Source organism: Gekko japonicus, unplaced genomic scaffold (assembly GCF_001447785.1).
Source record: "Gekko japonicus isolate JY-2015 unplaced genomic scaffold, Gekko_japonicus_V1.1 scaffold318, whole genome shotgun sequence".
NCBI lineage: Eukaryota > Metazoa > Chordata > Lepidosauria > Squamata > Gekkonidae > Gekko > Gekko japonicus.
Window position 1 is genome coordinate 778658 of NW_015167541.1, and position 23651 is coordinate 802308.

Genomic DNA, 23651 nt, shown 5'->3' on the forward strand with positions numbered 1-23651 from the left:
CAAGTAGTTTAGGATTACTTTTCAGTTAAGAGTTTTAATTATAGTAGCTCAATTGTATCTCATCAAACTGATTGTTAATTGCTTGCCTGGGCCAAAATCAGGAGACTTATAGTTACCAGAGATGTGAACTTCCTGGAACAATTAGAATCAGAAAACAGAGCATGAACTGGTTTGGCAAGTTTATTTTTACTTATATTTAATAAACAAATGTTAAAAGTATCTCACATTAATTTTATGTCTCCATAGTAAGACATACTTGGCCTGGGGGGGAAATTAAGTGTTGTTTAAATGTTATATTTACAAAACTTACTGTGTTAATTATTTTACTTGAATAATAACTGTTGTCACTCATTTCAGCACACCTAAATAAAGATAAAAAGTAGAGACATCACCCTGCCAACAAAGGTCCGCATGGTCAAAGCAATGGTATTCCCAGTAGTCATGTATGGCTGCGAGAGTTGGACTATAAGGAAAGCCGAGCGCCGAAGAATAGATGCTTTTGAACTATGGTGCTGGAGAAGACTCCTGAGAGTCCCTTGGACTGCAAGAAGATCAAATCAGTCAATCCTAAAAGTAATCAACCCTGACTGTTCCCTGGAAGGCCAGATAATGAAATTGAAGCTCAAATACTTTGGCCACCAAATGAGAAGGGAGCACTCACTGGAGAAGACCTTGATGCTGGGAAAGACTGAAGGTCAAAGAAGACGGGGACGGCAAAGGATGAGATGGTTAGACAGTGTCATAGATGCAACGAACATGAAATTGAGCCAACTTCAGAGGATGGCGGAAGACAGGAAGGCCTGGCGTGATCTGGTCCATGGGGTCGCAAAGAGTCGGACTCGACTGTGCGACTGAACAACAACAAAATAATGTGCATGATAGGCTGTGGACATGACTGTTACTTGTTTGTTTCAACAGAATTTAACTTATCCACAGAGCTCACTGGGTCACCTCATCCTGTGCATTACTTGTAAATTCTATATCAGATTAGCAATTACAATTATCCTTCCCACCATATGAGGAAACATATAAATACAATCTTGATTTGACTTCCACAGCAAATGAGATGAACTGATAACCTGATTTTTAAAATTTGGTTTATCTTTGTTTTATCCCAGCACCCCTGCTTTACAAGTCAACAAAAAACACTTATACTCTCTCACACAATTCCAAGGGATAATCACCTTTATACAACTTCGAAGCTATGAAGCTTGCCTGATACTTTATTTAAAAATGAAATTTTTCCAGTGGAAAAATAAAGCACCACAAAGTTCTTCATCCCACATCTCTGATTATAACACCCCAATATGGAATTACTGCAACCCACCCTAAACCCACTGAGGACCCAGCTGATTTCATGCCATTAGGAAAGCTTACAGTTTTCCTTGTTCACCTAGCAACTGAGCTCATGTTATTATAATCTGCTAGAAGGGGTGCTGCATGCTGTTCCCTAGGGGCAGAATCAACTGCCAATATTATGAACACAAAAGAACCAAATTTGCTACCTGTCAGATTATAGAGGGGAAAAACTCCACTAGCAAGAATGACTGATTATGTAATTAAAAAACTAAGATGAGCTTTAATTCCGTGTGCATCAAAGGCTTCATTGCCTATAAAAGAATGCAGCTTTGCTACAAAAGCCTGGTTCAAGACAATGAAAGGAAAAGATGAATTTAAGCCACAACAGCATGTGGATCAAATCCCCACACAGAATGCAAGGAAACCAAACAGCCACTGAATGAGGTGGCTTGTTGGCCCTAATAAAATGAGGGGAGATAGAACTCACACACTTGAGAGGTTATGTTACACTACAACTATAATCAATTTTATGTTATTTATAGTCCACCTTTCTCACATGGACTAATGGTAGATTATACATAGTGAATCAGTACAATCAACAAAATGGAACATTCAATAAAAATGCATTAGGATTGCAGAAGTCTGGAACCAACCAGAAAGAACTGAAGCACAGCCGAAGTATTAACATGACACACATTAAGCAGTGCCAAAATCACATAATAGGATCCTATTTACAGGAAGCTATACACAGCAGTATAGACCACAGTCCCTAGTCAGTTATCCAACTAATTTTGTAAACCGTTCTGTACCCTAATGCCTGTGCAGAAAAGTCCTCTTGAATAATTCAATTTTGCCTAGTCTGCAAAAAAAAACACACAGCGAGACTGGGAGCCTTTCTGACCTCCTCGGGCAGGCCATTCTATAAGGTGGGAGCCCCAACAGAGAAAGCACATGTACAGGCAGCTGCTGATTTAACCCATCTGCAGGTTGGCACTCACAGAAGCCCATGCTGACATGAGTGAAACTGTCATGGTGGAGCACAGGGGGAGAGGTGGTCCCATAAACAAGAGGGACTAAGGGCATTGTGAGGTAATGTCCCTTTAACAGGAGCAGTCTCTCAGAACAGGTGTAAAGTGTTTATTAGCCTACTGTTGTCTTGGCAGCCAGCTGTCTGTTCCCCTTCATTATGTGTACAGCCTTCTTTGTGGAGGCGTTTCTGAGATGTTAATAAACCAGACTATTTGTTGTGTGGACTTGAATGTGACTATCTTCCACGCCTGGATCAGACAAGACATTACAGCCATGAAGGGCTTTGTATCTGATAGGCAACACCTTAAATTGAGTCCTGTTAACAAGTGTGTGGCCAATGGAGTGTGTGCAGAATGGGAGTAATATGCATGCTGTCAAGTCGCAGTTGACTCCTGGCAGGGTTTTCAGAGCAAGAGACATTCAGAGGTGGTTTATTGTTGCCTGCCTCTGCACAGTGACACTGGATTTCTTTGGTAGTCTCCCATCCAAATACTAATCAGGGACAACCCTGCTTAGTTTCCAAGATCAAGATCAGGCTATACTGGGCCATCCAGCTCAGGGCATACTTCATCTAGCTTCCAGTAACAGCAGAGCTGTGGCAATCTGCACCAGCTGGAGTTTCCAAATTGTTTTTTAGGGGAGACCAATGTACAGTGCATTACAGTAGTCTAGTCTCAATGTTAATGTGTCATGGAACCAGGTGGCCAGATCAGCTGTATCAAAGTAAGGGGCCATGTTACAGGCCAGGCTGAATTGGTAGAAAGCATTTTTTTGCAGCTGCATTAACTTGTTCCTCCAATAATAGCTGGATCCAGAATAACCCCAATGCTTTTAACTGAATCAGCAAGAGTCAGTTGATCTCCATCAAAAGAGGGAAACAATGGCCTTCAAGACCTCCACCCTCCCAAGCAGCATTACTTCTGCCTTTCCAGGGTTTAGTTTCAATTTGTTAACTTCTACCCAGTTAACCCCAGCAGCCAGGCAGCTATTTAGGACCTCTACTGCATTACCAGGAGATCTGAATATGGATTTGCCGAGCTGGGTATCATCAGCATATTGATGACAACCAACCCTAAAACTGCAAATGATTTGACCTAAGAGCCTGAAAAGCACAGGGGATAGAATTGCATGCTGTGGAATTAATGTATAGAAAGACATTCATTCTTCAGAAACAGTAACGCCTACTTTGAATTATTCTGTAGTTTACAGAAAGAGGCAGGGAGGATTTCAGATTTAATAGCTACTTACCCCTAACTGTGGTACTGCAGCTTGAATACATGAGGTTAAACTCCATAGTAAGCTGCAAGGCGCTCTTTTAAGGGAACAGGAAACTGGTCAGAGAAACGCCTCCAATTTTCATCTCCAACTTGATTTTTAAATCCATGAAGGATCTGCACGTGAACAGAAAGTTCTTCAGAGTCACTGAATTTCTAGCTTAACATCTCTTAACAGAGGACTGCATGATAGACATAATAGGGCTGGATCCAAAGAGATATATTAAGCTCATGGAAGGGCTATTAGAAATGAGCGCCAGGAAATCCAAAGAGCTTTTTTATTGCTGGCACACAAAAAAAGATGTCCAAGAGCTTAAACACAAGAACTCAGCATCTCTACATGAATTCCTGTGCAAGGGTATGCTGAATAGTGCTATTTTCCATCTGCTTGTGGCTCTGTTTCATGTCAATAATATTAGACACATTACATTTGGATCCAGTAACAATACAACTGAAATGTGTAGTTCACTTCCATTTTAAAAAAGTGCTGAAAATATTTTTAAAAACACAACAAATATGAACCGTTGCTACATATAGCAGAAAGCATGTTCAAACAACTTATCTATGACTAGTGATCACTTTCAGCACTAAAGTCTTGACAAAGAAGGGGTGATCAGACTCTACAAATAAGATTAAAGGTAGATGCACTAAAAAGTCCATTCAAATATGGAAGTAATCATCAGAGTGGATTCATCACAAACTACGGGTAAAAAAAGCATATTACCTTACAGAACATGTCTCTCAGATCATCTTTTGGGTTAATCCATGATGCAACAGCATCACAAAAAAATATAAAGTCCTGTAAGTGTTCACAAAATTAAGATTATAAATCAGTATTACAGATGACCTGGCATAGTAACCTGTGTAAGAGAGACAAAGGAATCAAATTCTAGATCTACAGCAGGGGTGGCCAAACTGCAGCTCGGGAGCCGCATGCGGCTCTTTCACACAGTCTAATTTAATGTTAATTTTAAAAAATAGCATATTTTTCAATTAAAAAGTGTGTGTAATATTTGTTCATGTCTTGCAGCTCTCAAACATCTGACATGGCTGTTATGTTAAGCAAGTCTGGCCACCCCTGATCTATAGGCGCCTTTCATTTTACAGTTGTGCCTTCTATTTTTTTGTATAGAAAGCATAATGTACACAAGAGCAGGCCGTGACAGCCACTTCCCTTCCAAGTCTCTCAAGCATTAGTCGATTAGTTGGAACACCTCCCCCACACACCAGACCTACTAGTCAATACCATTTCTCCACAAGACTGTTAGCCAACCATAACTGGGCAGGGTTTGATTTTAATTAACTTTTTAGCTGTCTTAAGCTGCCCACACAGCTCAGTAATCTTATAAGAGAAGCTGTATTTTCCCACCAGCACAGGTTGCCTATTGACTTCAACAGAGACAGATTACCCAGTGTCTTCATTCAAGAAGGTAGACAGTTTCTTTAAATAAGAGCTCTGTATGCACACTAGAAGACAAGCAGGGCTCTAGCTCAAGATGGTAGTCTGGTTGCTTCAAGAAGTAATATTACAAGAAATGTACTTGAACTTCTACTGATATCAATAAAATATTTTTTAAATTGAATTTTATTTCACTGTGGCCTATTCAGTGTCCCTATGTCCTAATTTAGACCCACTAGTTTTCATGAAACCTACTTATATACATTTTTAGGTGGTCACTGAATAAAACATGAGTCCTGCGACAACTTAAAGACTAATAAAATAGCAACCGAAGTCAATTCTGACTCATCAACACTTATGGTAGAATAACCTGTTACATCTTTAAGGTGCCACTGGGCTCCTGTTTTATTCTGCTGCTACAGACTAACACTGGCCCCGGTCACACGGAGCATTAGGCACGCTAGAGAGACGGAAGATAGGCGGATTTTCCGGGCACGATCTCACCGCCACATCTGGGAAGCGTAGAGCTCCCGTGGCGCACCCGAGGCTTACCACCGAAGATGCGGGGTAAAAAACTAGTACCTCGGAGGTACTAGTTTCCGGAAACTGCGGGGCAAGGGCGGGCGTCTGATCGCATTTCCAGTGGTAGTTCCGGCGCCCGCCCATGTCCCCTCGCAAAAAGGGTTTTTTCCCCCAAGTTTCCACGGATGCGCACAAGCACCCAACGGAGCATGCGCACATTTCAGTTTTAAAAAAAACCCCGTTTGCCGCGCCGCTCCACTTCTTTGCCATGTCGTGTGATCAGCACCTCCCCCATAACCACGGGAGCTCGACAGGACCTCAACCTGACGCCTGATCACGCAGTTGCATGTTAGTTTGCTCTGGGGCAAACAGCCACGCCTCCCCCCTGCATTTTCCTGCCCGTGTGGCCGAGGCCACAGTAACCCTTCTAGAATTTTGTATAATTGAATACTAATGTTCTGGTAGTGCTGCTATGGATTTGAAACAATACATGCTCAGACTAAGCCACTAAGTGACAAGTATTTTGCAATAACCAATCTACAGTAAGACACAACATACTGTGATAGGAATGTGGTCATTTCCTATTTGCAGAAAGGAAAAGGGAGTTCATTTTTAATTGAGGTTATTTCCCATGAAGACCAACACAAAGCTTACTTGGACTACTCCACTAGGATTGACAGTGATCATGGTACAAATCCCACGGAATGCTGAATCTTTCTCTTCATTGTCCCTTATGTTTCGGAGAGAGGTGCACCTAATAAAACAGAGAATCAAGGATTAGGTTTGGTTCAGCTTCAAAATTAAGTATCTATAGTATTTGATGGAGTAAGCGTCACACAGAAAAGAAGCTTAAAGACTACATAACACACACTTTAATTGTTTTACATTCCTTGTAACTCACAGTCTTTTTAAAACCCAATTTGAAATGTAAACATTTTGCAGGTATCAGATCAACATCATATTCTGTCTCTCAACACCAGTTACTGTAACATGGACTGATACAAAGTGTGACTTATATTCCATTAAATACCACTACAAATAAATATATTTAGGAGCTTCTGCTACTGAAAGCAGCATATACTGCCCCAGTAAAAAAAAAGTCAAATCCCATTAAAAGAACATTTTCCACTTCTTTTTACAGCAGCAAGCAAACTATTTGATACATTATGAATCTATAAACATGTATTCCAGACAGCAAGTCAAATCACCAAATGAGTTTGAAATAATGTAATGTGGTGCTTAACTTTTTACACTATTTGCATGCATATCATCATTCTGGTGGATTTTAAAATGCTTTTTAATATCCAAGCTTTAACACATCAAGCATGTGACAATCTTATCCCATGCATCAATTAGTTGTTAGCCACAACATGAAATATATATACATGACGGTACTGCTAAAAAACTCACAAACCTGATAGGACAAGATTAGTCACATGGTTGGCAATGATTAAGAATAGTGATTTTTTTGTAACCAACTGAAAAGTATATCTAGAAGTGAGACAGAGAGAGGAAAGAAAGAAAGTGAAGAAAAATGAATAAAAAAAAGATTGAATAATACACACCAGGGTCTTATAAACTGCTGTAGCATGGGGGCCACCTCTTGAGGACAAACGTAACCAAGACGACCAATTGTTATTGCTAAGGTAACGCAATCACGGTTATACACCACCAAACGCCAACCAAGACATGAGCAAATGAGGGGGGAAGGAGAAAAATAAAGAAAAAACAACAAATAACTCAGAAACAGAAACCAACAGAACCTGTGTATGATAATAAACATAAGATTTCACCAGTGCAGTTCATTACCACCCCCTATAAATAAGGGGCAGCAACATATGGCATACTATTTGGAGTGGGGAGAGGGAGTAAAAGGAAAAAGGAATTAAGTGAATGAGAGAACACCAAAAGGTACTTAAACATTTTAATAATGTCAATCTAAGACACAACTATAGATTCAAAGGTATTCTGGACATTCCTGTAACTGTGGATTAAGCTCTGTTATACAGTATCTATATCTCATGTTTAGCTTCAAGTATAAGTTTTAATTTTAAAATTCAAGTGTCACAACCTGAAATTTACTAAGGATTTTTTTTCAGATAAACACTGCAAAATATAATTTCCCTCCTGTGAAACACATGCATTTATTTAAACTCTTTGAAGGGTAAGGGGGTAAAAAAATCAGGAGACTGGACTATGAACTTGTAGCTTTTCATAACAAACAACAGAAATGCAAAGTTTGTTAACAATACATCAGTGTCAATATCAATGATTTTGACAGATCTCCAAGGCATAAATATGAAGGGGGCATGCTCTGTTTGAACATAAGAACTATTTTAACAAGTATTATTTAGTGTGCAATGCTGCCTAATAAGCGGTCAGTTTGAACTTTAAATGGTGTTCTCTCAACTCACAGAGAAATTCTTCAGAAAAAAGGGAGAGTGTGGGTATGTTTAAGGATTATTTGAAGCAAACTACATGAATACTAAAATCCAGCAGATTCATATGAAGCAGAGAAGCCTATGCTTAAGAGACATTATGCAACACTCCAAAACAGGCATTTGTGAACAATCTCATGAACACATGCAATAAAGCAGATGATGCTCTTTCCACTATAAGATTTGGTGTAGGATATAACACTGTAAAATGTATTTTTAAAAAACTGTAAAATCCTGTATAAGCTTGCATGTGGAATTTATTTTGCCCAAATGCCAAAATTGAATGAACTCCATTGCAATCCCCCCAATACAAATGTTTATGAAAATAGAGAATTACGTTTGGACTATGCTGCCTGCTCTTAGCAGGTATTCTTAGGTGGTGCAAATCTTGACCAATAGTACACGAGGAACCAATTAGGAAAAGCATCACAATCCCAGAAAAATGTCGAGCCTGAATTCTCAGTGTGTTTAAATCTGGCAATTACAAATATAACTGATCCCAAAGTATGCTTTAATATCCCACAACAAACCTGAAGTACAACACATTCAACATTTATTTGTAGAATCAAACTCTCCAAGTATTTATATATATAATTTAAAAATAATGGGGATGGGGAGTGTTCTGAAGTCTTAACTTCTACACTGTATAAAAAGCAAATGCTACAGGTAATGCACTAAAAACTATAAAAAGGTTTCACTCCCCGATCTTGTTGAAGAGATTTCTTTAAATTGCTCCAAAAATGCAAGGGTTTGCAAACTCTTTGTGAATTGTGCGATACCTATAATTTACCAAGCTACCATGTAGTTTTTCTAAAAGCTCACCTTCCATATAGAAGTAAAATGTAATTCCAAAGTCTTTGTATTTTCCCCTATTTAACAAACATGCATTGAATGTATTCCACTAATCCCATCTCTTTTCCAATGCCAAACTATCTATAACTGAATCACAGAATATGACTATAACCTATACCTATGAACTTGGTATCATTTGAATCAGATTACTGTGTAGACACAGATGACTAATGATGACATCGTCTCCCCAGAATATGGAAGGTGTTCTTTAAAACAGGACATGCTTTTTTGCAAATGCCAGACAAGCCTCAAACTCCATTTCAAAGGCTCTTTCAATCCAAAACCAATTTGCAGTTATGAAAGGCCTCCTTTAAGAATGTTATATACTTTATATCTGGCTAACTTATTTAAATTCAATAGGACAGACAGCGTTCAGAATCAGATGATTTGGAAAAAAAGAAACTATCTATTTATATACATCTTGTTGCACATTTATGGCTTTGGAAGATTAGCTAATTTTAGAGAATACACAAAGGACTTTAAATTCTACATAGCTCTTAAGTACATGCTAAACTGTTTTTTTAATTATTTAACTATGTTTAGCAAATAAACTAAGAGCTCCCAGTTCTGAGTAAGTTGTTAATTTATAAAATATTGCAAAAAAACCCCACCCTAGAACCTGTTTATTAAAGGCAATTATAAATGAAAGACTGAGGCTTGTAAAAACACTTAGTTGCTGTTGCTTTAAAACAATTCTGATGCAGTTTCCCTACAACTCTCTGAGTAATCTGGTTTAAAAGCAGACATCTGCATAACTTAATTCACTGCAAACAGTTCAGTTGTAGGGTACCTGTGTTTTCTAACAAAGTCTTTGGTGTGTTGGGTCTGTTAATGATTTCTACAAGCTGGTGCAAGACCATTGGAATATAAAGCTGCATCTCTATACCTAGAAAGAGACAACACACAAACAAGTCCATTAAAAAAATAAATGAAGACATGCATTCCTAATGGGCACAATCAGCACAATCTAAAGCCAGATTTTTATAACTGGCAGCAAGACAGAAAAGCAGTCTATACAATGCAGAACTCAAACGAGTCCTTAAAAATGCAAACCTTACCCATCTGAATAGAAATTTCTCCAATTGCCCAGGTGGCATTGTTACACACAGAAATGAACTCGGGATTCAGGTTGGTTCCCAAAATTGGCATGAAATCCGCTGTAGGAAAAAACACAAAGGAGGCTATATCATTAGTATTCCCCCACACTGGAACTTCACACATACATATGTTCTTCTTCATGTAAATGAAAAGGCTTTGGAAGAGTGGCTACATTTTTATTACCTAATATCCATTACCCAGTCAATTAGATGAGTTCTGGGACAAAAGCAAGGCATAAGCCTGAGTTCTGCCATTCATCTGAAAGTGTGCAAAAGCTTTCTTGTTTTTGGTTACACTAGCAATAGACTTTATACCACAAAGTAGGTCATGTTTTACAGCAGAAACAAGATCATGTAAGGAATCTCTGTATCCGTTTTCGAGTTGTCTGCAGGAAAATGGCAAGTGGTCTCTTGTTAATTTCCCTATACCTGAAGGGTTGAAAGCCCAAAGCCACACTGTCGGAACGATGACCATTCAAACCAATAGCACGGTCCTTCAAACTAAGATCCTGAGAAGTACTTCAGCTGGCACCAGCCAGTTTCATCTGCACTTGGGAAAACCCTAAACACACTATCCCTACCTGGACTGCAAGAGGGGAGAGGGATAGTGAGGTTAAGGATCCAGCACAGCCCCAGATCATGTGTTATCTTCTCTGGGTGAAATAAGGAGGTGATGAAAGGCAAATGTTTGCTACAAAGGCTTGTTCCATTCTCATAATAGGGAGAAAAACTTTGATATAAATAGGATCTAATATAACTATGCATGAATAAATAGTGAGCTTAAAAGATAAACTGCAAATCCATACAACTCTGATGTGATTAGCTGACCTCAAATGGGAAACCAAAGGTAGGCAATAACCAATCATGAACATTTCTTGTCATTCAAAGAGACAGCTCACATTCTGGTTCATATCTTCTCGTATTAGCAAGGTTAGCACAGCAACCTATTCTTGTCTGTATGTCCCTCTTTAGATGTTACTAAAATGCCTTTCAATCCCGTAAACGCGATAGGAAAAAAACAAACTCGCATAAAGGCAAATACCAAAAAACTAATGCAGATGCACCATAGCAGCTATGACAGTCCTTAGTTCAAATCTCACCTGTGCCATATACGCACTAGGTGGCCTTTGGCAAGTCTTTCAACATCAGCACCCCCACCATATGGGAGAAATAATAATGGCCTATCCTACAACACAGTTGTAAGGATAACACGATAATGGTTCATGAAGTACCATAAATGCCAAGTATTATTATTTCAAGGCACCCTAGCAGATAATACTCTCACTGAACATGCTGATATAAGGTGTACATGATATAGTCTCTTCTATACTTGGCAATAATGGCAATGTTTTTTATAGTAACATACCAATGCAAGGCTTCACATGCTGAAAACAAGCCTTCGTCAGATCACCTAGCAATGCAAAAGAACTCTGTCGCACCTCAGGCATTTTATCCTAGAACAGAAAAATGGAAGCCAATTGATTTTCATTTATAAGATCTTATTTAGAAAGTGGGAAAGGAAAAAAAATGATAATCTTACCTGCATGCACTGGTACATTAATGTCAGGATATTGCTCCGAGCCACCAGCTGCTCAATGTTGCCTCCAAGTCCTTCTGCTAAACCACTAAGTAAATCAAGAGCCACAATCATGAAGTCTTTATCTGGAGCCTCGTACTGGTCTGGTTGAGCATTGTGCAACTGGAATAAAAACAATGCAGAAGAGGCTTACTTATGCCACATACAACACTGGGCCATGGCTCAGTGGCAGAGCATCTGATTGACATGCAGAAGGTCCCAGGGTCAATTCCCAGCATCTCCAGTTAAAGGATCTGGCAGTAGGTGATGTGAAAGACCTCTGCCTGAGACCCTTGAGAGCTTCTGCCAGTCTAAGTAGACAATGCTGACGTTGATGATCAAGGGTCTGATCCAGTATAAGGCAGCTTCATGTGTGTTCATTTTTTGCTATTTACTTTAAACCAACAAGAAAGAATGAAGAACATTCTCTTTCATTTACAAAGACTGACAAATTGAATTCGAGGTTAATGGCTTCATAGATTAAAGAACAGAAAAATACCATGGCTTGTGCAAGGGTCTTCTGTACCAGGTTTACACAGCGCTGGTACACAGGTTCACAGTATGGGAGGAAGCCAGATTGCAAGGCAGTGGCAACCGAAGATAGGCACTGAAATAAAGAAGGTAACACTGAAACTGACACCTCTTTTATTCACTTGAATCAAACATTACACTGAAAAAGTGGAATGTGGATTCTGTTCTAAGCACATTACTAGGTCCTTGAATGAAGTATTCTTTTTGACATGCTACAGGCTTTTCTATGATATGTTCACACATGCAAAAAAGATCCACAGTATAGAAAATGAAACCCTGGAGAGTTTTTCCCCTCCAACGAGACTGCAGATAATATTCCAGTGCATTTTCCTTGAGGAAAATAAGCTATGTCTGGGTATAACAACTACCCACCAGACTAAAAGTTTATCTGTATTAGATGGTTTCCACCAAAAGTATTGTACTGTCATTAGAACATATGGCTTCCCAGTGAGTGGTAATAAGCTTCACAACAATGTGGTAACTTGATCAGAGTGATGAGTTTGTATATGAAGACCCAATGGCAAACCCCAGCCAAGAATTAAACTGCAGTGAAGGCTCCTACAGCCCAATTAACTAAGAGATAAGTGCCACGGAGTTCAATGGGGCTTACTCTCAAGTAAGTATGCAGAAGATTACAGCCTTAATCTCTACATACTCCCTTGCAGGTAACCACAACAATGAAGTACAACAGACATCACAAAGGACTACAGTATTCTCGCGAAGAAGAAACATTTACCTCTAATAAAGGGAAAAGATCCTTATCTTCATCCTTCAACATGTTCCATTTCTGGATTAGTGGAGGCATAAGCATTTGAATATATTCCTATAAATGGTGGAAAAAAGTTGTGCAATTACTTGAAAACTGCAAATCTGATAAACTGTAATTTCTCCCCAATCAATATAATCAATAGATTTATCGCAGTTCTTCTATGCACAAAGCAGGCTTCCAGAAAAATAAATCCTTACATTGATACCCATGACTCCAAAATAAAATTTACAGTGTAAACTGATAAGATTAAAGGAGCCCCAAGAAACACACTTTAATTGCCTTGTTTTTAAATTAAGACTTTGCCACTGGAAATCTTCCCCAAACTCTTTCTGTGGTTAATTTTGTCTGTTTCTTAATGGACATTAGGTTATGGACCTGGAGAAAAGGAATCTAGTTTAAAACAAAGGATATCTGGATCTATAAGCTATAAAAGATATGTGGTCACAATAATGGCATGCTAATATGAATCTCAGTAAAGAAAGCTAAATATATTAAACACATGTAAGATTCCCGGAAAGACACCAGTAAAAGGGTTTACAATTTACTGTTTGTAGTTTGTAAAGAGCATTAAAATTATCAACTCCACCAGTATTTAGATGCAGTTAAGATTATTATGAAAGATGCATATTTTAACATGTTTTATTGTATATATGCAACAGTCCTGAAGATCCTCCTATTGCTCACTTTTCCTCTCCATGACCAGGAGTGGGACTGACCTGGTTTTTACAGTAAGAGTTACTTTGCACGTATGGGCAACCCGCCAGAGCAGATTCCAAAACAGTGACAGAGCACTGCTTTGCTACAAGGAGCAGTTCATGGCTGGCAAAATCAACATGCACATACAGGAAAATTTGAACATCTTCTCATTGCCTTGTGTGGCACTGGTACATTATGAGTGCACAAAGGCTGGGCATAAATTTTGTAAAATAAATAACAATGTCATCTTTCACATTTGAAATGTGGAAGACTTTCTCTTGAGATTTGGAACCACTGCTAATAAAAGACGTATTAACACTTATTTTGCAATTCACAATTCACAAAGGACAGGGTCTTTTCAGTGGTACTCTACTATGGTCTCTCTGTTTTCCTCACACTTGGTGCCACCACTGACTATCTTCCAGCAGACAGATCAAGATGGGTAGCCATGTCAGTCTGTCTGTAGCAGAAGAAAAGAGCAAGAGTCCAGTAGCACCTTAAAGACTCAAAAAAGATGTGGCAGGGTATGAGCTTTCTTAAGTCACTGCTCACTTATCTGAAGAAGTGAGCCAGTGACTCACGAAAGCTCATACCCTGCCACATCTTTTTTGAGTCTTTAAGGTGCTACTGGACTCTTGCTCTTTTCTATCTTCCAGCACTAGGACAAGACTTTTTAAATTTAAGTTGTCCTTAATCAATAGTTACATATTTGTTTTCTGCCTATCCTATGCATTTATTAGCTGCATATTTGCATTAGCTATCATCAGTTTTGTACTCTGTGCTGATGATATTAACTTTTTAAACTGGCCTGGTTGATTTTAATTTGGAACTCCATTGTGATATCAGAAGTTCTATTAGATTATACTGCTTTTAAAATCCCCAAGTACTTTTGTGGAGAGGCCAGTATACAGGAATCTTAAACAAACAAACCAGCTTCAGCCTCAAAGGAAGTAAGTAATCTGTGGTTTATCAGCTTCTATGGTTTTATCAGCTTCTTTGTCTATTGATGTACTCAGGATCCAAAGAGATCCTTCCGTCTTCCACCAGACACCTGCACTAGTGTCAACAGAACTGTCGACTTTGTTCTTTGAACAGTTCTGCCCCAGGCCACAACACAATTCCCTTCAGTTTCAACAGTCTGCCTCACAGCATGGCCACTCAAAAGCAGTTTGGTAGACAGGGAGCTGCTGTTTAGGCCAACAAAACTAATTTTACAGTTGTTGGCATTCTGGATGGTATGTGTAGTTGACAGAAGCCTGGTGTAGTAGAGTAGTGGGCACGAATTGGAAGCCTCTGTTTCAAACCTTCCTTCTATCAGGAACTCCCTAGGTTACCTTAGGCAAGGCGCAACCCCATGCTAGCCTCAGCCCCCTCCTCCCATCATAGTAGGGACCAGTGTTCCCTCTAAGCTGAGTTAGTGTGAGCTAGCTCACATTTTTTTAGCCTCCGGCTCACACATTTTTGTCTTAGCTCAGGAAGGATGGCTCCAGAGCAAACTCATTTATGCAGCAGCCAAATTGCTCGCTCACAACTTTAATGCTAGTAGCTCACAAAGTAGAATTTTTGCTCACGGGACTCCATAGCTTAGAGGGAACGTTGGTAGGGACCTACTTTATATGATATGAATCTTAGAAGAGACAATGATTTTGATTCAAAGAATTGTAAAGACAGCAGTCCACAGAAGGGGTCTTTACCAATTCTTCCCTCCCACTTAGCCTTCCTGCATTACCCTAAAAGCAGCAACTAAGAGTTGGGAGAAACTGTCAGAAACTGCCACCCTCTCAAACAGGCTTGGGAGAGGCACAAGGTCTGCAAGCAGAAAGGAGGAAGTCAGCAACGATCCTTTGCACAAACTCTACTTGCAATTCTTTAGATCCAAGCCAAGTCAACGTACATATGAACTTGGGGGAAAGGAGGGAAAGCTACATACTGTTCTTTGGCTTCAGTCACACGGTATTTTAAAGGTGAAGACTGCACCAATGACTCCATAACAAAAATCCTCATATGAACACAAACCAAACAAAATTCAGAGAGCAGATGATTTGTTGAGAAAGTTTTCCAGGAGGAGTGGGCAACCTTGAAGCTTTGGGTGAAAGACCTGAAGCTAAACTATGCTGAAAAGTTTTGCTGGAAAAGTGTGAACAGTTTTATCTTAACAAAACTGAAGCAGTACTTACTGGTTTGTTTAGATGATGGCCTACAGAATCTGCTAACGTTCCTATGGCATCGTAAAGAATAAGCAGATTCTTATGCTGGTATTTACTAAAAGCAAAGACCAGAGTATCAAGTATATAAGCAAGATAAGGAACAAGTTCTGTACAAGCCTCCTCTTCTAGAGTAGCAAAGGCACTGAAAATAAAAATAAAAATATTCAATCTACAGATGGAAAGAGTACACCCATTTTCCTGTAGACAAACTATTAAGTCCTTTAAAAAAGGAATTTTACCCAAAGAAGAGCTACTCACTATCAAGCAGAGTTTTTGCTGTGTACAATTTATATTTTTATGGCTCTAACTTACCTGCAGGCAGCTTCTTGTACTCTCTTGTTGCTATCAAGGATACGTTTTAGCAACTCAGTCATTAATGGCTTCAAGTACGTGTCTGGGGGTTGACTGACTACCCAGTGTGCATAGCGGCTAAGAGTCCAGCAAGTAATGGAGCGCACAAGAGCCTTTTTATCAGAGAGGCACTGAATAAGGTGAGGGATTAACTCGGGAAGATATGGAATCATACCCTGCATGCAACCTGTAAAAAGATGATATTAATTAGAAATGCCTTGCTGAACCACACCTCCACACATAGACAAAACAGCAAAGCCACCATGGAGGAAAAAATACACTGATACGTTTTGATGTGTACTTTGCCAAAAGAAAAAAGGGGGCACCACTCGGTATCCATTCCATACCTATAGAAAATCCACTCTGGTACCTGGTGCAAAAGCAACATACAATGTGATTTTTACCTCTGCTCCCTAGTTAAGGAGAGAAAATGCAAATTTCAGTGGTCACAGTAAAATTATTATAGATCAAGGTGGATATCAGCCTAGTATTAATTCAGAATATTCAATGGGCTTTTTCCCATCTTCCTTCATGTATCTTAAGAAAAATCCTAACTAACCACCTATGGCTTGCTCTACAGTGAGGTAGTAGATTCGGGGGGGGGGGCAGCACAACACACTACCCACATCCTATTCAAGCAACAAAAGCTACCCCCTTCTTAATCCCCCAGGCATATTTAAAAATGGTTGGAGAGCTAAGAGGGAAGAAGTGTTGGCTGCTCTGGCTGCTGGGTGGCGGCAGCAAGGGGTGGCAACTGGGGCAGCACCCACTGTTGAGGTGCCACTGCCAACATCATGTTACACAGAACAGGGTATGCAGGGGGGTGCTTACGCCAACAGTCAGTAGATATAAATCAAGTTACTCTCAATCATGGCGTGGAACTTAAATCTAACAGTTGTATTTTACAGCTTTGACTTACCTGCACTCACATTACTGCCCCACCCGCCATTTCAAATAAGTTCTTATTGTCATTTATGAAACCACTCCTAAAGTCCTTATTCCAAATCATCTACATAGCAATCTTGTGAAGTAGGTTTGCAAGCAGAGAGATGCCAGATAGCTGATGCCTGAAGAATAAGCAATTTGAACAGAACTGTTCGGCCTTCTCTCCATGAAGACTGTATTCCTGCATGGATTTTCCACTTTGTATATTCTAAAAAATATACAATTTTTTAAAATTATTTTCTTCCCACTATGCTTACAGCACAGGAGAACAGAATGTTCTTCTCTGCTTTGTTTCATAAATGGCAAACGAATCCAAGCCTACTGGATCCTAGCCAGATCTTCCGACTGCATCTAGGACATATATTCATAAAACCCAGGACAGCCTCTACCAATCTAAAAACCAATCTGCCTAAATGATATGAATTACTACTAATTTATTATTATTAAATTGGATTTATAGCCCACCCTATCCTACACAGTAGGGCTCAGGGCAGGTTACAACGTTTAAAATCAATAGAACAATTGATCAGTGTTCAGATGAGATCAGTGTTCTTCTCAACTGACCAGATCAGTGTTCTTCACAAGGAAGGAAAAGGAAAATATATTATGGTATGCTGTATTTTCTGTTTTCACACATCCTTTGATCCATAACCAAAACAGGGTTGATGAACACCTGTGAAACTAGAGCCCTTCATAATCAAGAACAGAGGTGTCAAACCTGTAGTCTACAGGCCGATACCAGCCTGCCAAGGGCTTTAATCTGTCCTGCGGCTCTCTTCTCCACCCCACCCCTCCCCTGCCTGTCCTCACCCTTCCAAGGGAGATTGGGAATACTGAACTTCCCAGATGGCTGGGCCTTTCTCCTCCAGCAGGAAGCTCCTCTGGGCTAAAACACAAAAAAAGGTTGCAAAGAAAATGTGGAATGGATTTTCCTTTAAGGTCTCTGGGCCCAGATAGATTACTCTGGGACTGGAATGACAGCCCCAGAGTGGAATTCCATTCCTAGAATGCAGCTACTCCTCCTAGGGACCATCATTCCACTCTGGGGGCTGTCATTCCAGTCCCAGAGTAGTCTCTTTGGGCCCAGAAACATTAATGGAAAATTCATTCCACATTTTCTTTGCAACTTAAATTTTGAGCTTCAGTGTATTTCAATGGAGTGGAGCTCAAGTAGTTTCAGTTTCAGGTGTTTGTATGCCAGCTGAAGTTGTCTCCTTGCAAATAAAGGGCTGATGTTTTGAGCCAGCTTGTCTCTGCTGAATAGACCTGAGAACAGGTGCCTGAGTACTCTTAACCTGGGGACCCACAGCCAAAGGGGGATATTACACTGGAGAGTCACTGCCACTCTGAGTAGACCTGGGGAGGGGCTTGCAATGCCCAGCTATTTCATGTTTTTCTAGACTCAGAGCATTTTGTATTTTGTTTTTCGTTTCTGTTGTGATCCTTGTGCTTTTTCTTGACGTTGTATTTTAAAAATTGCATTACCAAATCCCATTATCCTCCCACCTTTCCATTTTAGGTAGGCATCTTTTAAAGGGGGAGAGGGTTGGGAGCAGTGTTCCCTCTAAGCTGAGTTAGTGTGAGCTAGCTCACAGTTTTTTAGCCTCTGGCTCACACATTTTTGTCTTCGCTCAGGAAGGATGGCTCCAGAGCAAACTAATTTATGCAGGAGCCAAATCGCTCGCTCACAAGCTTAATCCTAGTAGCTCACAAAATATAATTTTTGCTCACAAGACCCCACAGCTTAGAGGGAACATTGGTTGGGAGGTGTCAGTTTTGAAAGACTGTTAAATAAACAAAATATGGCCAAGAGTGTTACTGTTTCAAGCATGTTTTTAATAGTGTTTGTCGGGTCATTTATAAAGTTAACATCTTCGGTACTTGGCATTACATTTTATGACACACATGGCCTGGCCCAACAAGTCCCATTTATGTCAAATCCGGCCCTCATAACAAATGAGTTTGACACCCCTAATCTTGAATGTAAGTGGACTGATACAAAAAGTGCAAAACTCTTTTATCATTTTCTTTTGTAACAACAGAAGCGGTCTCTCAATAAATATTGAGAGTCCCCCTGGATCCAAGATCTCAAAGATACATTTATTTTACAACATTTCTACCCTGCTTTCTTATGGATACTTGAAGCAGCTTACAAAAATAGTGCATCAAACTTGGATCATTCAAGAGAACCGATGGTATATACGACATCTTCACAGGACACTGCCAGAATCTGAAGCCCCCCCAATAGCATTCTTCAAAGATGAAAGTTCAAAGTTACATTTTTTACCTTACTGAAACTACCTTTCATACACAAAAAACCAACATTCCACAGACAGAAAAATCAAAGTTGGGCAATGTATGAAAAGCTCCCTTGCTTCATAAAATTTTTGGTACATCTTGTTGAGTAACAGTTGCAATATCTATACTTGGCCATCCTTTTCAACACCAAGACATTCTGCATGGAATGTGAAATTTAAAAGGACATCAACTTTTAACTGTGCACTCTGCACATGAAGATGGTGTTTTGATGCACATTCTTTTCTAGAGAAAAGACCATTATATGCTTTATGCAATCAACCTAATTTTGATTTGGAGGAAATATTGCTCTGCAATTATAGACCAGAAAACCTAGGACACAGTCTTAAACATTCTCAGGACCTATTCAAGCATGTGATCCCTGTACAGAAAAAGAAGCACGGGGAGAGAAGCCAATGCAGTTCAATGCACATTTTCTCTGTGGAGGAAAAAGCAGTGATGGGTTGGATCCCAAAACATTGCAGGGAAAGCTTTTGCTCAAGGACTGCACCCTCACCTGCTCATTTCTTCTAACACACACACCCCATACTACCAAAAAAAACCCCTCCTGGTTGTCTGGACATACTCAGAAACAATGCAGGGAGATAGATGCAGCTTGAGTAGAAAATCACAGTGCTGAAGAACCTTCTTGATTGAAGGCATCTTTGAATCCAACACAGCTTAATTAACCCTTGCTTGGACGTAATATGTCACAATCTTTATAGGAGTGTCAGGCCAGTTTAGTAGAGTTCTTTGGGGTCTCTCACAAAATAAATGCAGTGTTACACAGGCATAAATTCTTGGCTTGGAAACAGGAACACAATTTATGGACTAAACTAGAAGGCTAACAGTGGCTACCACAAATGTAAGCAGGTATATTTCAGATTATAAAACTCTAGCCTTCCAATTCAAACTTTGGCTTACCTTCAGCAATTGCTCCTAAAACTAGGATGCCTGATTCTTTGACCACCCATTCTGGATGAAAAAGCAATTCTTTCAGAAGGGGCAAAATGTGTGGCAGCAATTCATCACGGAATACATTGGCAAGTACATCAAGGGCAGCAGCAGAACACTTCCCTAAAAGAAAAAAATATCAACACATATGTGAGAGCCACATTTTATTTAGAAACTAAATAGATAACAATTCACTGGAATATTCCACAAGGGTTCTAACAAGAACAGGTTGCTTACCTTGTACCTAGTGTTCAACTGCTCATTTTGTGATCTCAACCCTGTGCACAGTATTGTTAGCAACTTAAAGAAATAAGCTAAGAAAATGGCCTTTGGCAAAGGTTGGATGTGAATTCTCTAAGCCATGGGTACAAGCTGTTCCACATCTGGATGAAAAATCTTGCCTTTGAAAAGAGGAAAATTAACTGTGCCCTCCTCCCGAGGTGTGAAATGGGTGCAAATCATATCTGCCTCAGCCAAAATAGAGAAGGCTACATTTTCTTCTTTCTTAATCTTGCAAAGTGCCTTTAGTGACAGGGGAAACACATATAGATGTCCTGTCCACTCTCTCATTAAGGCATCCTCTTGGAGTAATAACCATCTCCTTGTCTACTGCAACACAGTGCAATTTTTGAGACAGTCACTGAAGAAACTGTATCAATCAAGGCCAAGAGTGAACATGGGAGGGAGAGGCCACAGACTGAGGGACCACTTTTTGTGTGTGTGTGGTTGACTACCGCCTACCTTGTGGTTTTGAAAGAGAGAAATCTTTTACAATGCCCCTACTGTAGTGAGTGAAGAAGAGCTGGGGAGGAAGGCACTTCTTTGCCTGTCAGGATAAGTAGAGCAAGCACCAACAAATGTTTTCTAGTCACTCTCTCGAAGTTTGCAAATACTCTATACAGGTTCCAGTTCCCATTAGGGTGAAGCATATAACAGGTGTGCGTTCAGATCAACCTGAACTGAAAACGTATCTGAAAAATATGTTATTGGTATTTTTCAGGTATATTTCGGCTTCCCAAATGCATCTGAATTTTCTTGGAAAAACTAGGGGGGAAATGCAAAAAATAAAATAAAATTCAGGATATATTCAGGATTTACCCATAGATCCAAAAACAGTGGAGAGGCAGTAGCCCCGGGATTGGGCTGGCTTAAAAACAACAACACAAAACTGTTTTCTTCTTCTTCTTGGGTCTATTGGACCAGGGGGAAAAAATGGGATTTCTGACAAATCTCAGATCCAAATACCATACCGGTACTGGGATCCAGGATTTTTCAGAAATACTGAAATTTTTTCAGGTCCAATAAACCTGAACCAAAAAATATCAGTTAAAAAAAATGCACACACCTAAAGCACACAAACCACGAATTCATGATTGTATTTTATTTATTTTACCTATTTTATTTTATTTTATTTAGCCACAATGTCTGAAGATTGGGATCTTATGTTGCAGAAATAACTTTCATACCTATTTAAAGGCAAAACCTCGGAAGAAATATTCAATTTGTGGCCAGGCTGCAGAAGAATTACAGTACAGAAGAGCATAAGAACATAACAAGAGCCCTGCTGGATCAGACCAATGGCCACTTAGTCCAACATCCTGTCTCACACAGTGGCAGAGTTTGAAAGGATTTTTAAAGAAGATTGCTAGGTAAAGGGAAAAACAGGTTGCTTACCTGTAACTGAGGATCTTCGTGTGGTCATCTGTGCATTCACACCTATGGAATATAATGCGCCTGCGCTGACTCCGATCGGTATAATGGAAAGCAAAAGGAATTTTCGCGCCCACTCCCCGGTCACGTGCCGGGCTCCACTGTGCATGACCAAGGGAGGGGCATGACAATCCCGCCAGTTCCTTCTGATCGCTGCCCTCAGTCTCCAAAGAAAGCAAGGAAGGACCAAAAGCAGAGGGGAAGGAGGGCGGGTGGTGTGAATGCACAGATGACCACTCAAAGATCCTCAGTTACGGGTAAGCAACCTGTTTATCTTCTTCGTGGTCTCTGTGCATCACACCTCTGGGAGACTAACGAGCAATGCCTGGCAGAGGGAGCTGAGGTCTTAAATCTGCGCCGCCTGCAACACCGCTAGTCCCACAACTGAACGCTGATGAAGATGAACATCAAGGGCATAATGCCTCACAAACGTGTGAGGCGTAGCCCAAGTTGCAGATATCTTCCAACGACACACCTCGCAGGGAGGCTGTGGATGCTGCCACTGCCCGGGTAGAGTGTGCCGTAGCGGACCTGGGAGTGACTTCTTGGCTAGCATATAGCACAACTTAATAGTCTCCACAATCCACTTGGATAGACGTTGGGACGACAGCTTCTTACCTTGAGAGGGTAGAGTATAAGAGACAAACAAGGCCAGAGATTTCCGAAAAGGCCATGTTCGATTTAGGTAAAAGAGTAAGGCTCTTTTGACATCCAACGAATGAAAACGGCGTTCTTCCTCTGTTGAAGGAGATGGAAAGAACACTGGAAGAACAATGTCCGCTTGCAGGTGAAACTCAGAAACAACTTTTGGCAGGAAAGAAACATCTGGAGCCAACGTGACCCCATTATGACGAAAACTCAAATAAGGTGGGTCACAGCAGAGTGCCAATAACTCGCCCATCCTCCTGGTGGAGGTGACCACAACTAAAAAGGCTGTCTTCCACGACAAAAGCTGTAGACTACAAGTAGCAATCGGTCCAAATGGTTTGTCCATGAGCCTTGCAAGCACCATGGGTAGATCCCACGTGACGGGGGGAAGAGGTGGGTCAGACCTTTAAGAAACTTCTTGGTCTGGGGGTGAGAGAAGACAGAGTGACCGTCAATCATCAGGTGATTGGCCAAAATTGGGTGGATGGAATGGGGCTCCTGCTAGAAGATTCACAGGATCTGTCCACCAAAGCAGAGAGCCCAAAACAGATGGTGGGAAGACAAGACGAAGGGATTGAGGATGACTCTGTGGGCGAAACCTGCGTACAAACCATAGCCGCAGAGGTCTCATGTGCAGTCTGGCAAAAACGATGACGTTGATGGTGGCAGCCATCAGACCCAGCAGGCACTGGATTCACTTTGCCGTAGCATGTCCAGACTTGCGGAATAGAGTCACTAGATCGACAATGTCCCCTGCTCTCTGAGGAGGGAGAAAAGCCTTGCAAACGACAGAGTCTAGGATAGCTCCTATAAACTGCACCGTTTTGGTGGGAAGTAGCATTGACATTTTTAGGTTTACCTTGATGAGCAGGGATGCTTCTGAATCTGCCACCAACAACCAATCGTCTATATAGGGAAATATCTGCACTCCCCTTAGATGGAGGTTGCCACAATTGCCACCGTAAGAAGAAGAAGAGGAGGAGGAGATTGGATCTATACCCCGCCCTTCACTACCCAAAGGTGTCTCAGAGCGGCTTACAAACTCCTTTCCCTTCCCCT

The 23651-nt window shown here is 40.4% G+C and overlaps 1 protein-coding gene across 1 annotated transcript in view; it reads right to left on the reverse strand.

Moving 5' to 3' along the window:
* TNPO1 (transportin 1) overlaps nucleotides 1-23651 on the reverse strand; it is a 61944-nt gene that overhangs the window by 4705 nt on the left and 33588 nt on the right. Inside the window, exons 12-24 of the mRNA XM_015413602.1 lie at nucleotides 20205-20357; nucleotides 16002-16227; nucleotides 15660-15831; nucleotides 12754-12840; nucleotides 11986-12093; nucleotides 11451-11609; nucleotides 11277-11364; nucleotides 9872-9970; nucleotides 9604-9699; nucleotides 7089-7164; nucleotides 6178-6277; nucleotides 4327-4401; nucleotides 3577-3719 (exon numbers count right to left, since the gene is read on the reverse strand). Coding sequence (XP_015269088.1) covers nucleotides 3612-3719; nucleotides 4327-4401; nucleotides 6178-6277; nucleotides 7089-7164; nucleotides 9604-9699; nucleotides 9872-9970; nucleotides 11277-11364; nucleotides 11451-11609; nucleotides 11986-12093; nucleotides 12754-12840; nucleotides 15660-15831; nucleotides 16002-16227; nucleotides 20205-20357 — 1547 coding nt within the window. The 3' untranslated portion in view covers nucleotides 3577-3611. The remainder of the gene's footprint in view (nucleotides 1-3576; nucleotides 3720-4326; nucleotides 4402-6177; nucleotides 6278-7088; nucleotides 7165-9603; nucleotides 9700-9871; nucleotides 9971-11276; nucleotides 11365-11450; nucleotides 11610-11985; nucleotides 12094-12753; nucleotides 12841-15659; nucleotides 15832-16001; nucleotides 16228-20204; nucleotides 20358-23651) is intronic.